At 38.1% G+C, this 14,706-nt stretch overlaps 2 protein-coding genes across 11 annotated transcripts in view; one reads left to right on the top strand and one right to left on the bottom strand.

The window, feature by feature from the left end:
• The window catches only part of rg (A kinase anchor protein rugose), a 466,509-nt gene that overhangs the window by 436,847 nt on the left and 14,956 nt on the right, over positions 1-14,706 (top strand). For all 10 annotated transcript variants that reach the window (XM_072299875.1, XM_072299877.1, XM_072299878.1 and 7 more), the window contains 6 exons: positions 182-322; positions 1,573-1,692; positions 2,213-2,365; positions 3,156-3,228; positions 3,368-3,462; positions 3,962-4,051. In XM_072299875.1, the coding sequence (XP_072155976.1) occupies positions 182-322; positions 1,573-1,692; positions 2,213-2,365; positions 3,156-3,228; positions 3,368-3,462; positions 3,962-4,051 (672 nt within the window). The remainder of the gene's footprint in view (positions 1-181; positions 323-1,572; positions 1,693-2,212; positions 2,366-3,155; positions 3,229-3,367; positions 3,463-3,961; positions 4,052-14,706) is intronic.
• Positions 7,132-13,561, bottom strand: LOC109033573 (protein mab-21). Its single transcript, XM_072299867.1, has one exon. It carries the CDS (start codon positions 12,716-12,718, stop codon positions 11,621-11,623), a length of 1,098 nt encoding a protein of 365 aa, XP_072155968.1. The 5' UTR covers positions 12,719-13,561; the 3' UTR covers positions 7,132-11,620.

The raw sequence follows: 14,706 nt of genomic DNA, 5'->3' as shown, positions 1-14,706 counted from the left end.
TACAAACGTCGGTCACTAAACTCCCCTTAAGGTAGCTCAATGATATGTCATCAATGAGCATCAAGCAGCCGCATTTTTACGGGGTTTTCGCTGTATTTTGGTAATTGTCCAAAAGTACTTTCAATGCCGACGTGTGTTTTATGATGATTAAGATGCTAGAATAATTGAATTTTTTTTCCAGCCAATCGGAGCGCTGAATCCAAGCAGACGCGCTTACTTCGAGGAGCGATATTCCAGCTGGGAACATGACACCATCCCCCCGTTTCATTACGGGACTCATTACTCAACCTCTGCCTTTACTCTCAACTGGCTCATTCGAGTGGTAAGCTTCAACTTTTTTCAGAATTAGCTCACTTGTGAGGCGTTAGGTCCAAAAAAGGCATTTCCCAAGAAATGTCCTTTTTCGTAAAACATCTCTACGTATCCCTCATATCCTCAATTATCATCGCACCACATATGAATTCAATCGGATACTAATTGAGCACGAGATGAAATATTTTGCAGGAGTGGGTCGCGACGTACTGCCAGTGGCGTGGCGTGAATGATCGATTATCGATATTTCCTCATTTGTAGCTGTGGTACAGAATCGATTATTAAGGTGGACGTATTTATGCGAAAAGGAGATATGTGCAAGTGGAAAGATGGGGTGTGCTCGTTAGTGGTCGGGCCATAAGAATGAATGGGGAATATTGTGCGCCAGTGACGTCAGCGGCAATGAGTGCGCACTCTAACGACGGGGAGATGGTCGTCGGGGCGCTGTAACTCGTGAGCCCTGTGCACAAGGCTCTCTTGCCATGCCCGCGGCTCATGAGTTAGCATATTTTGCCGCTTAGCTCCTTTTGATTTAATGTCAAATCCCGCTTCTCAATTTTCTCAAAAGGAGCTATATCCACTTTTACATTGTTTCTTATGACCCAACTAACGAGCACACCCCATCTTTCCACTTGCACATATCTCCTTTTAGCATAAATACGTCCAGGTGTTCGCTGCGAACACCCTGTTTATCGATCCTTTTCCATAGGTTTACATGGCAGATCAATCGATTTATCGCAAAGCACGCCACGCCACTGCGTACTGGGTAGATAAGCGCGTCAACATATCGGCGCGCAGCGCGAGTCGGACCCAGTGTTTCATACATTCAATGTAATCAGTATAGGTCTAAAGAAAACGTGAATTGAAGGAAGTACTTTGCATACTCGAGGGGTGGTAAAGTTGCAATGAAAAAGAAAGTCATCGTTTTTTCAATACCTGAAGTATTGAATGGTAATTTTAAATTCATCTTTACCATGAAAATATTTACTTATTATATTAAAACCAGCACCTAACTTTCTATTGTGGTTGAATTTTCTGAGACAAAAAAATGATGATGGAGCGATACAGAAGGATTCAAAATCTAGAAATTTACCAGAATAATTTCAGGGTAGAAAAAAAAAATTTCAAAACGGCGTACAAATTGAAATTTCTTCCAGGTTTAAGTGGTTTGCTTTTTTTTCTCGAGGGAACAATATCGTGATCCTCAGGGCAACAATTCAAAGTGCTCTCAATGTTTCATGTTCGACATTTTCTTTCCAGGAGCCGTTCACTACCATGTTTTTAGCCTTACAAGGAGGAAAATTCGATCACCCGAATCGACTTTTCTCCTCACTTGCTCTGTCCTGGAAGAACTGTCAACGAGACACCTCCGATGTGAAGGTAAGAACGAAATTCACGGGCGGTTATGAATTGCTTTTATCCTATTCGCATGGTACTACTCAACTTTTAAATAGTAGAATTAAATGCGAAAGACACACGTGGAAAACTCTTTTCCAATCTTTTCCTATCATATTTACATTTATGTGTTGGTACATCTCAGTAACTTACCACTCATAATTTTGACGAAAATACTTCACCCTAAATTTTTTTTGAGTATTGACACAAATAGTCTTTATGCTGACCAGACCATTATAAGCCGTCAAACACACTGATCTTTACATTGGTGTTTTTTTGAGGAGCTGGTGTATATTTATTTATTTATTTATTTATTTATTTATCTATCTATTAATTTATTTATATATTTGTTTTTGTAATTTTTTTAACTTTAAAAGTAACTATGAGTTACACATAAGTAACTTAGGAACGTATCTTTTCACTCTCTCAAAATTAGTCATAATTAATTTTTTTGAGGGAGAAAAGAAATGAAATAATATTTTATATTCACTTTTCGTTTGACCAGGAACTCATACCGGAACTGTTCTTCCTACCCGAAATGTTAGTAAACGTAAACGGTTACCGGCTTGGCAATGGCGAAGACGGGAAACCAATCGGCAATGTTGCCTTACCGCCTTGGGCTTCTACACCAGAAGAATTCATCAGAATCAACAGAATGGTACGTTCATTATTTTCATATAGTGCTTTTCATTCCCTCCCTCCTTTCAGGAGGAGAACCTTGGAGCGCAGCTTTAACCTCAACAACTTTCTAAATGCAACCAACTCAGTTTTCAGGCTTATCTGGTGTATTTTTAGCACCTTGAAGCGAGAAATTTTTTCGTGCATGTATTTTATCAGGATGTCTAGCATCAGGAAAAACCGGAAAATATCAGGAATTTTGGCCGATCAGGAAAAAATCAGGAAAATATCAGGAAAATCGGAAAAATCGGACGTTTTATCAACTTTTTCTTAAGCGAATCTCCTCAACGGAGAAAGTCTTACTGATTTTTGCCTACCGTGTCAGGAGTCGCGAAAAATCAGGAAAATATCAGGAATTTTCAAAATGAAAAAATCAGGAATTTTTTATAAAGTATCAGGAAAAATCAGGAAAATATCAGGATTTTTCAAAATTAAAAAATACTAGACACCCTGTTTTTATTGAAAAATTAGGATGAAGCGGATAATCAGAAAAAACGCCTCCACATTATAGTATAGGCATGAAACCACACCGTTAAGCTCGAATAGTTATCTACCCCGTTTTTTGTTTCTTTTTTAAATTTTTCCATCGATTTGACTCCCTGAATTCAGTAAATGTGAACTGAAAGCCCATCGCAAAGGCCGCAACCCTGAAGAATAGTTTATCAGTCAAAGTGCTTGATTTTTCTTTGTTTATGTTTTATTATTTCTCCTGTCCTTGAAGGGAGTCTGTTCTTTTCAAACGGCATTGACGATCTCTTTTATGTTCGCAGGCTTTAGAATCCGAATTTGTATCGTGTCAGCTGCACCAATGGATCGATCTCATCTTCGGATATAAACAGAAAGGTACGATATTTCCATTTCGCTACTTTTCTATGTTAAAAGTCTTTTTTTTTTCTTTTCTTTTTTTTCAAATTCCACTTTCTTAAAGTATTATATTTATGTTGTCTCGTTTTTGTTTTATCATTTAATCTCTTTTTTATAGGACCCGAAGCTGTTCGAGCGTGTAATGTCTTCTACTACCTAACGTACGAGGGTAGTGTGGACCTAGAAACAATTCAAGATCCCGTCCTGAAAGAAGTAAGTGCCTCAGTAGTTTTATAATTTCCTTTCAATAAAGTATACATAAGTATACGATTGTGATGACGATTATTGAGAGTTGGCAACACTGATTTTCTTCTATTTGAATTTAAGTAAAACAATCGATTCGCTGTGAAACAGCTCGCCTCGCTTTAAATCGATATTTTCAATGGATTCGCATGCAGGAAAAAAACAATGTTGCCAACTTGCAAAATCGCCTCCGGTTGCATTATTTTCTCGTTTTTAGTTAACCTTTTTCTTTAGAAGTGTAATTTAAAGTGCTCAAAAGGGGTAGCATTTTTAACAAACTCCTGTCCTCAGACACCGTTGCTTTCTTTTCATTCATGACCTCCTTCCCCCCCCCCCTTACTCGCCCTTTCAATTTTAATATGCATGATGTTAGGCTATTGGAATAAAAAGATAAGTTCCCGTAAAAACGGAATAAATCACCAATTCTGCCTCGATTCTAAATTGCACAATTTTTTTTTTAAAATTTCAGGCAATCGAGAATCAAGTCCGAAGTTTTGGACAAACGCCATCTCAGTTACTGATGGAGCCACACCCCCCGCGCAGTTCAGCCATGCATTTGGTGAGTCCTGTCATTATGTCTCTGTTCTGCTTGGTATCTGTTCTGCCGTGCTAAGGAAAAACGCCGTATGAGCACTCGAGAGTTGCCAAATTTCCTCCCATAATTTTTTTTTTTTTTTTTTTTTTTTTTTTTTTTTTTTTTTTAAAATATGAATTTTTCTCCTTGACATTTTCAGGAACTTTAGAAGAAATTGCAAACGAAAAATTTAAACAAAAGTATTAATATATTTACCAAGAAATTCTTGTTTTACCAAAGAAAATTTGGCAACACCTGAAGGTTCATACGTCGTTTTCCGTTAGTACGGCAGTTTACATTATTCTCTCTTCTGTCCTGGTATTCTTCCTAGCTCTCACTTTTTCTCCATTTTCTTTAAACATTTCCGCTTTCTTTTCAGCTATTAAACTACCCAGTTTGCAACATACATGTATTAGGCTTAATTTATAAAACCCTTCAGGGTAAAAATCCGAATCAGCATTCTGCCGTGCTAAGGAAAAACGCCGTATGAGCCTCCAGACGCTGCCAAATTTCCTCCGTTAAAATACGCCATTTCAAGGAAATCTGTAAATATTTCCTCCCCAATTTTTCAGAGATTCTTATTCGCAGTTAGACTTAAATTATCTGAAAATTTCAACAGAAAATATTTACAACCCTTCTTAAAAATGAACATTCGAGGGGAAGAAATTTAGCTACTCTCTAATGTTCATATAGTGTTTTTAGCTTATCAGCCTGAAATTGTAGTTCCTCATAGCAAAATGCATTCCACTTGAAGAACTAGCGTAATCATAAACTTTTCTGGGAGAAAGGGGGGAGGGGCTTAGTCAACATTTCCCCACGAGAGAATTAACCACTTCCTGAAAAACGAGGTAAATTATTTTTTTTTTTTTGGGGGGGGGGGATTATTTTGCGTCATCGGGAGACTTCCAGTTTCAGAATACCTGCCCCCCTGCCCTGCCTCATCTACGCCTTCAACTTTATTACTGCCAGTTTATTTTTCCGTTGAAAGTTCAATAAATGTAAAAACCCGATAACTGTTCATTTTTCGTGTAAAATGTTGTAAAAAATTGATTCGCTGAATGAACGCTTAAAGTATCGTTTCCTCGTATTATAATTTGTAATTTTACTAAACGCCTCTTTTCCCGCAATAAAGGAAGAAAAAATTGCACGCCAGTCACTTACCGCATGTGTCATGCCAAATCGTTGATCGTACTACAGCTACGGAGATCGCCGTCATGCCACGGAAAGAGCTTAACTCATTTTGAGATGAGCTTCGCGGGTTTAAGCTAGCTAAGAAAGAAGCACCCATCACTTCTTAAGTTCTTGTCGGAGTTACTTTGTTTTTGTTTAGCAAGGCAGTTTAACTGGACTGCATTTTGTAATAAATTAGGATCTATAATTTTTGGCTCATCCTAAAGAAACACTTATGTGCATAGGGAAAGTAATGGTACATAGGTCGTTTCTAAATTAAGCCAGAAATTTGTAGTTCCAAATTGCAAAATGAATACAATTGCTCCCGTACTGTAACTGGCCTCCGTAGAAACGAGGTTACTTTGTTTTACCGACAGCAAACAGCGTAATAGATGTTTGCTCAAAAATCTCATTCTGACTGAAGTTCTCTTCCATTAAAATTCAGTGAAATGTCCGTCTTTTGTCGTAATATGGAAAAAGATCGGCACACTAGGATTTTTTTTAAATTATCAGTTATTTGATTAGTATTGTAGAAAAATACCTTGAAAAACTAATTAATTTTGGGACTATTGTCTATTCTTCTGAAACGAGGTATTTACCGGTATAATTTCATTTCATTTCATTAATGGTTTGTCAACCTTTAAAGCCATCGAAGATATAAGGGCATTTTCAGAAGTCGTGTAATGACGGGGTTTTCTAAAACCATAGGTTATCTTCCCCAGAGAACTCTGCTAAATAAAAATTACCACATCTCGATGATGCTCAATAAATGGTCCTACAATTATGAATTTCATGACAACACACAAGAGTGCGTTTATAGTATATATCTAAGATTAGAGATAGTGATGTTAATAACACGTAAAAGTCATCAGCGTCATGAAGCGTGGATCTAAAACGCTTAGCTAAAAACTAAAAAGGTAGAAAAAAGGAAAACCTGACGCTAAGTAAAGAGGGGGGCGGGGGGGGGGGGGGGTCGTAATGAGAATTTCAGGTTTACAGAAACAAGTTCGTATATACGACTATGACGTAATTTCAACATCACTGATGACTCCATTACGCTAATAGCAATCGATTACTTTGGTTCATCCCCATGCATAAAAGCACCTATATGCACAGAGATTTTAAGCGCAAAAATATGTTGTTACTAAATTGAACCGTAAAGTTAGTTTTTCCTCGTGCAATGGAGTTTCATACCGATGGTGAAATTAGAATTTAAAAAAAAAAAAAAAAAAAAAAAAAAACTGTTTTCCGATCGCATCATTTCAACATTTTAACTCGGATTTAATTTTTGAAAATAACCTCATATTGCTTGAAATTTTCACTCTGGAACACCTATTATGCTCCAGAGAAAAAAGTGCGGAAATCTTTAAAAAACTGAATGTTTCCATTTAATAAGCGAAATACATATATTGTGTTGCAACGTTGCACAGAAAGGTGCGCATTTTTTTAAAATTGACGGTACTATAAATCGTTACTAAGTAAAACTATCAGCTCAAATTTATATTGCTGAGTGACTAGAAAATTTTCCTATTTTTATTGATTGGAAATTTCACTGAAATGGACCACTAGACAGGGTAAGAATTGAATACCACAACGCAAGTTTTCTCATCAAAACTTCATACAAAAATTGTACGCTAAATCATGGGTGGAAGTGGGATCCATTCGCGGGAAGGCACACGGGGACATCTCATCAAGGAGAACCAAGGGGCGCAAAAATGCACTCAACTAAAAGGTCCAAAGAGACAGACCTCCTTGAGATATCCTTTAAGAAATTTCGATATTTTTTCGTCGAAAAAATTGCTGAGATAATATTGCGAACGTTATACGTAATGTCACGTTCTTTTTTTTTTTAAAGTTTCTTTTTAAAATAAAATTATTTTACTACTACTACTTTAAACTTCTGAAGAGGTATACAAGTGGAGTTCCTCATCCTCCTCAAGAATATTCCATGGAGTAGTTTACTTTCGATTCGTTAATTCATAATTTCCGCTTCCAAAAAACCTAAATTAACGTTTGTCAACTTGACCACTAAAAATAATCTCATGCGTTCTATGAGTAATTGGCGTCCAGTTTGATAGAGATTACGTCTCTCATCTGATATTTGACACTTATTAAAGCACCTAAGAAAAATTCAGCACTCTGAAAATAATGTTTTCATTGGGAAGTACTCAGATATCATTTCAGTGCTGGATTTGCTCCAAGTAGCCTTGGGTCTTCAGACAAGTGATAAATGCAAAATTGCAAGTTGGATTTTGAAACTTTTAATTTTTACAGCGTTTCTTGCGTGAAGTTTTGATAAAAAAACGAAAGTTTTGGTTCTTCATTTTTCGCTCCTAGTATTGGTCCATTCGTCATTCGAATGAATAAAACTGATGTTTCTAAGGAACGTGGTAGGACAGTTTTCATTTAAAGTTAGACGAGAAATTTACAGTATCGCGAATTGAGGTATTCTTTTCTAGTTGGTAATGGTATCGTATATCTTGGTGCAGAAATGGAAGGATCTTCACCGATAAATTCTTCTAGCGCATTGTTAACCAAGGCAGCACAGAAGTATGCTGAGGACGTTCACATAGCATGTACGGGCAAATTTGTATATTTCATGATAATATTTTATGGATATTTTTAGAGCACGCAGTAGGAACACCTCTTGAGAATCTTGAAAAGAAACGCTTTTCTGGATCTTTTCAAAATGTTTCACTCTCTGGTCTCTTTCATATTTATTTCAGGCATTGTCTTAAAAATGTTGTGCTATTTGAGAAAGTAGTCGCTTATTAACTTTTTAAACAAATTTTTATACAGGCATTATTTAAAGAGACTTTAAACCACTGGATTTTTCTATCAAATTATATTTTAAAAATGCCCTAGGTGTAGCATGTATTAATCAAGGTTTTATCTTGAAATGTTGATGAAACTTAAGTATTTGACGATTTTTAAATAATGAAAATGGGTCGGTATCAAGCACCTAACAAGAAAAGATATCTGGATCGGTCGTATAAACCTATTTGACTATGATCAGTAATGAATTAAAATAATTTCTTCTCCATTGTTAAATTTGCAATTATGTTCTTCACCTCGAATGGCAAAAATCGAATTTCAAAAGATATTTTTGTCATTACCGAAATTTGTAACCTTTGTACGCAAGTAAATTAAAAATGTATGGTAAATTCCTGGTCTTTGACGTAAATAGTCTATTGTTGCTGATCGTCATAATACATTAACTAACTAACTAATTTATATCGCACATGTACAATCATCATATTTTCAACATATTTTAAGATTTCAGCGACAAAGAAAAAAGGTAGAAAAATACATTGTAACGAGGAAGAAAGAGACTTTCGGCTTCTTTTGAATTTCGATTTTTGCAAAATAAAAAGTTAACGTAAGATCACAGTTTGCTATTTGGCATTCAGCTTTTTAGTTAGGATGCATTGGATGTATAATTTCAAATGAGAAAATCGAAATTTTTTGTCTTTGAATTTTTTTAAAAGATTTATTTCGTTAAACGAAAGAGAACTAAAAATCTATGAGTTTTTGACTAAATATGTAACAACAAAATTCGAAGCTTTTTGGCCTAACGTTTGGCCATATTGGTATACATCATGAAAAAATATTTACACATAATCACAAATAAATTACAGTAAAAAAATCAGTTCTTTTCTTACATTATGTAAACAATAAATAACTAATATTAGGTATGTAAAAAAATCATGAAATCCGTCGCGATTAACTTGAGACAAGCAGCCTCTCAGAAAATGCGTCAGTTGAAGAACATTATTAGTTACAGAAGAAAAGAAAACAATCAACTAATTCTCAAGTTGGTATTTAAAAGATAAAAACTCGGTCTTTTCTAGGAAATTGACTCTTTAAAGAAAGTCGTTGATTTTAAATTCTGGAGGAATCTTTCACTTGATTTGCAACTCTCTATTTCGTCGTGTTTTGAAGTGTATTCTATAAATTATCTTATACCAGAGGCTTGCTTCTTTTTTAAACGCAAGTTGTTTTAAATGAAAGTAAGCGAAACTATTAAATACTTTTTGTGTTAGAAAATATAGATGCTCCCTTTTTTTTAATCGGTTGCAAAGTTGTTTAGGTAAACGTTTTTGAATGTTACTCTGTATAATTTTAAGTTAATAATTATTTTTCATCAATAATAGTTTAATTTCCTTTTTCCTAACAATTTTAGGATTGAATCACATCTTCATGCTTTATTTGAATAAAATACTGTAAACTTGCTTTTAAATAAACGCCACCAAAATTGATCTAACTTCGCTGAAACAGTGCAGATTTCTAACACATCTATTTTTTCCCCCAGAGAGTAGTTTAATAATTTATTTGACTTGACGACTTGATTTTTTGCATAATTTTGCGAACTAAAAACCAGTAGAAAACATTCAGTGACATAAAAGCATTCAAATATAATAAAATAAACGAATCGGTGGATTCAGGAAACGGGAACGAAATGAAGGAAGAGTGAGAGAATAATGTTTAAGGAAGGTTTGAAGTTTTAAATTAAAAATCGTCATAACAAAACAAATCTTTGGATTTAATACAATTGGCTTCTCGTCGGTTGTGTCTTATTTTCAAAATTAAAACGAGGCAGATCTGATTAAATGTTCGTCACTTTTTGAACTGAACGAATTTCTCAAATTGTTGTACAATTTTTTCCTACAAAAAGTAGGCTGAAAATTTAGTGACTCCAGACTTTTAAGAAAACCATATCAGTTTCCGTTTCTTTATTTTCAATTTGTGCAGCTTTTTTTCCTCTTCTAAATACATACTAATTTACCTCTGCAAAATTTGAGTTCGAAAACGACAATACTCTGTCTTCATGCATCTTACACGAATGTTGAGAATTTTACATCCCGATTCTCCTACAAAAATGGACCAGTCAAGAAGATGCAAATAAACTAAATTCACACAATCAGTCACAATTTCAAGAGGGAGTTTCAATAAATTAGCGCGTGAAAAACTATGAATGTAGGAGAAATTCCAAAAAGCATCTTCCAAGCAAGATATTGAAGTTTGTATAATTTCTTAAAATCCTTCGATTCCAAGTACCTGACATGTGTGATGAAATGAAAGCTTGCACGAGTCAAACGGAAAGCTCCCCGACAAAGGGTTAGATTTTGAAAAAAAAAAAAATGTTCAATAGCTCGTAACACTCATGTAGTATTTAATATTAATCATCAGCAAAAATTGATATTTTCACGCTTAATTTTTTCTTTAAAAAAAGTGCCGTGTGAGTCAGGAGTAACGCACGGTTGTTATTTTTTCAGTGAGCCGTGCGTTTGGATCAACGAACTTGAAAAAGTTAATTTTTTGCCGGGAAGTTGATTTCCAAAATTTTCGCCAGCTTTGTTTTTTACGCGGTGGTTTGACGAGGAAACGCGCAAACACGATTAAAATTTACTTCTTCAATTTGCCGGCGCATATTTTCCCTTTTGACTCTAGAGACATATTACTGAGCCAACATTTAAAGAAAAAAAGTCTCATTGTTAATGAATTCACGTGTTTAATTAAGTTTAAGATTCAAGTCAGACAATTTTTCCTTAATTATTAGGGTTTAAATTTCGCGAATTTGACTTACGTACTCTATTTTCCTCTTTTTCATTGAATACGCAGTGACTAACCAATATTCTGAGTGAGGTTGACTTCTTTTATTGTCGACCGTTGAAATTTAATTTAATTATTTGCTGATCAATAATCCAATCAGCCTTAAGTAAGCCGAATGGTTAGGGCTGAATACAAAATATCTGAGGTTGATTTCTTAATTTGTTTGTCGACCGTTGAACTTTAATTGTTTGCTAATCAATAATCTAACCAGTCTAAACTAAACAGAATAACGAGGGCAACACAAAATATTTCCCGTCGGCAAATTTATGAATTATCATACTCATGTTGAGCTTCTTCCCCTTCAAGCGACGATTTTCACATTTCCCGCCTGGTCCATTGCCTAAGTTCTTGAAACCAGTGGCGTGGCGTGCTTCGCGATATATCGATTGATCTGCCATTTAAATATATGAAGACTTATCTGTAACAGTAGCGGATGTGAAAAATTACCTTTTCAACACACATTCAAAAAACTGTTTTGGCATCGAGAAAATTTTGAGAAAATACTTGAGATGCGATCTTCGAGATCTGTACATTATGCCAGAGCCAAACATATTAAATTTTTGTTCGAACAAAACAGTTTTTTAAGCGTGTTTCGAAAAGGTAATTTTTCACACCCGCTATTGTTACAGATAAGTCCTCGTATGGAAAAGGATCGATGAGCAGGGTGTTCGCAGCGAACACTTTAATAATCGATTCTTCACCATATCTTCGAATGGGCAAATATCGGAAATCGATCATTCACGCCTCGCCACTGTTTAAAACCGCGATTACTTACAGTTTATCGAGTGCCCTAGAATTCGTCAACAGCTCCCTCGTGAGTCGCCAGACCTGCTTCGCCGCATTTTCGAGGGCCGTCGGGGACTTGCCCTTGAAGAGATCCAAGTGCGGGAGGAAGTAGTGCGGACACCGCCGGCACTGGAGACACGAGATGAGCTGCAGGAAAATCCCGTTGATCCTGTCCCCGAGGCAAGACTCGTCCCACTCCACCTCCCTGGCGTGCTTCTCGCACTCGTACAGGAGCAAAGTCTTCATGATGCAGTTGGTCACCGGGTTCCCGGGGAGATCCAGATGCCGATCCCGAAGTGTCTTCAGGATCGAGAGGCAGCGCTTCCGGCAGCCCCCGAAGAGGAGCCTGCTCTCAACCTCGGAGAAGCTCATGACCCACGCGTCGCCCTCCATGGCCGATTGCTTGCCCTGCATGGACACCGACTCTTTAGACAGCAAGTCGAACCCTTCAGTCTTGGCTTCGACGACTAGGTTAGGATGCGGCCATGGGATGTGTGGGATCGGCCAATGGGCGGCAGAGCGTGGCCACACACCCGCGCACTTGAAACTCGGCGTGATTTGAACAACGTAGCGCTCCCGGATGCGCAGTTTGACTTCGGTGGTGTCGGCGATCATCTTGACGGAGTCCCGGTATGTACACTTGTCGCAGGCTTGTGCGACTAGGGTTTGGAACCGCGAGCGGATCTTCCGGGCGGAGAGGTAGCCGGAGGCTGTGATGAACTCGACCCACAAGCTCATGGATCTCTTGCGGCCGTCGGAGAGTTTCAAGACCGCGCAGCCGGGGAGGCTCCCATCGTCGACGAAGTTGAACTCGCCCATTTGGTTCAGATACAGCACCACTTCGAACTCGGTCGGGGTCACGACTTCGAGCCCCTCGTAGCGCCCGTTGCACTCGGTTAAAGAAGAGATAAACCGTGGTTCCTGGACCTCCACCTCGCGGAGGACATCCTGCACCACCTTGCAGACCTCGCGGATAGTCTTCGCGATCCCGGATTTCCTAAGTTGAACGCGCTCGCCGTAGTACTTGTTGAGCTGGTACAGCATCTTGGACTGCGCCGCTATCATGTCCGGCGGCACCAACATCTTGATCGAGGAGCACTAAGCGACTAAACCGATTCGCATATCCTGGGCGCGCGGAGTAGTTTAATCCTCAGGTGTGAACACTACGCACTCATAATTGCTTTTCAATTCGGTGAACTTTAGACGAGCGGCGAACTTTATTGTTCCGGTGATTGCGCACAGTTTCCGCGGAACTACTCGCGCGTCGCGGAATCGTTCGCGGCACTGTTCGGGTTCGTCCGATCATCACGCGAGCTTCGAGGGAATCCCGTTCCGAGTCGGGGTCCGCCCGAAATCATGATTGGTTTTTTCGGAACGCGCGCGCGGGTTATATAGAATTAAACGCGCGTTTTCCTCGACGTTGAGGGAAAAAAATCCGCACAACACGGCGCGGGGTTTTCCGAGAAGAGCCTCGATTTAATTTTCAATTACGCTGATTTTTTTTTCGCCGACGACAGCGGGCACAATACTGACTTTCAAGACGTCAGCCACAACACTAATTTTTTTCCTTTTCGACGTGGTGAACGATGCTGGCTAATCTCGAACTGTATCCTTTCGCACAACCGGGTAACTTTTTCACAAAGGGTATCCTCATGAATGACGTCACACTTCCCGGGAGACTTCGGGAGGTAATCCTCTTGAGCTTGGGCACGTGAGGGGGTGTCGTTTGAGAGTGAGCGGGTTCTCGCGTTGGAGATGCTGGTGGCGCGAGTTGTACTGAGGCGCCGGTGACCGTGGATCTTGCGAAGGCGCAGAGAGAGGTGTTGGGACGACTCGTTTGGTGCGGGGTCCGGGGTTCGGGCCGCGGCCGGTTCGCGCAGCCTCCCACCAGGGCTTTCGGTCCGCCCCTTTGTCTCCTCCCCCATGGAGGACGCGCCCCTTGGCTCCCTCGCCCGCCGTTGGGACACGGTGTTGCGGGCTCTGTATTCACGCTCGACTCGGGATATTTTTGGGCCCTGTATTATTCGCGGTTTTGATCGCGCTCTGAAGCACCGTTTTTCTTCCTACCCCTTACTGCCGTGTTAAGGAACAACGCCGTATAAACATACAGGAGTTACCAAATTTCCCCTGATAGAACTTGTATTTTTGACAGCATTCATGAATATTTTTGCTTGAAATTCTCAGATATTTTAGATTTAAGTGCGTAAAAAAATTTCTGAAAATTTTGGAAAATAATATTCACAATTCTCCCAGTAATTTCGGTTGTATCGGAGGAACCTGGCAACGTCTGAAGGCTCATCGGTGTTTTTGCTTAACACGGCAGTATATCTCATTGAATTGCATCTTATTTGCAACGGACGAGCAATTGATAATGTACTGAAAATAATTTTTATTCCTCATGAAAAAAAGGGCCACAAATAACCTTCATTTAAGTCTAAAGCTGGTGCCTTTTCATGATAATACCGTATTTTTTCCTCGATTCAAAGTACAAAAAGTGTTTTATTTGGACGCATACGCTTTAAGAAATAATAACACTGGCGAATTTGGCTTTTTTTTCTCCAGTGTTCCAGTACAATACAGTTGTGTTCAGTTTGTACATGCCAGTGTTATTATCTCTTCAAGGAAGAAAACAGGAATTAAGTATAATTACACGGAGTTCACATTCTTCGTAGTTTCTTTTGCTATGATTCATTTGTTCATGGTATTTTTTCTTAGCATAACTTCATCCAATTCAATTAGTTGAACACTAATAATTTGTTACTTAATAATAATAGGACAACATTTTTAGCGTTTTTCTTTTTTTATGTTTGTATTTTAACGCCGTGCGCGTTATTAATCAATTAGGTTTAATAGCCGTTTAAAGCTTTCCATGTCTAATTTTTTAGTTTCAAGCAACGGCTACGCATTTTCCCTGTTGTTCGATGAAAGAAGGAATGCGCAAACGAAGTGAGGTATTTTTTAAAAATACCATGGTAGTTAACGTATTTAATTATATTAAGTCTAGACGTATTCTGTTTAGATGACATTTAAAATAATTAAGCGGATTACGGGTTCATTAGGTAGGTCTATAG

The sequence above is a fragment of the Bemisia tabaci genome, chromosome 4, assembly GCF_918797505.1.
Source record: "Bemisia tabaci chromosome 4, PGI_BMITA_v3".
In the NCBI taxonomy this organism is placed as follows: Eukaryota; Metazoa; Arthropoda; class Insecta; order Hemiptera; family Aleyrodidae; genus Bemisia; species Bemisia tabaci.
This window is presented reverse-complemented; position numbering and strand designations above follow the sequence as displayed.

Excerpts from the sequence above, each read along its gene's own strand:
- LOC109033573 (XM_072299867.1), bottom strand. The coding sequence starts at position 12,718 with ATGTTGGTGCCGCCGGACATGATAGCGGCGCAGTCCAAGATGCTGTAC.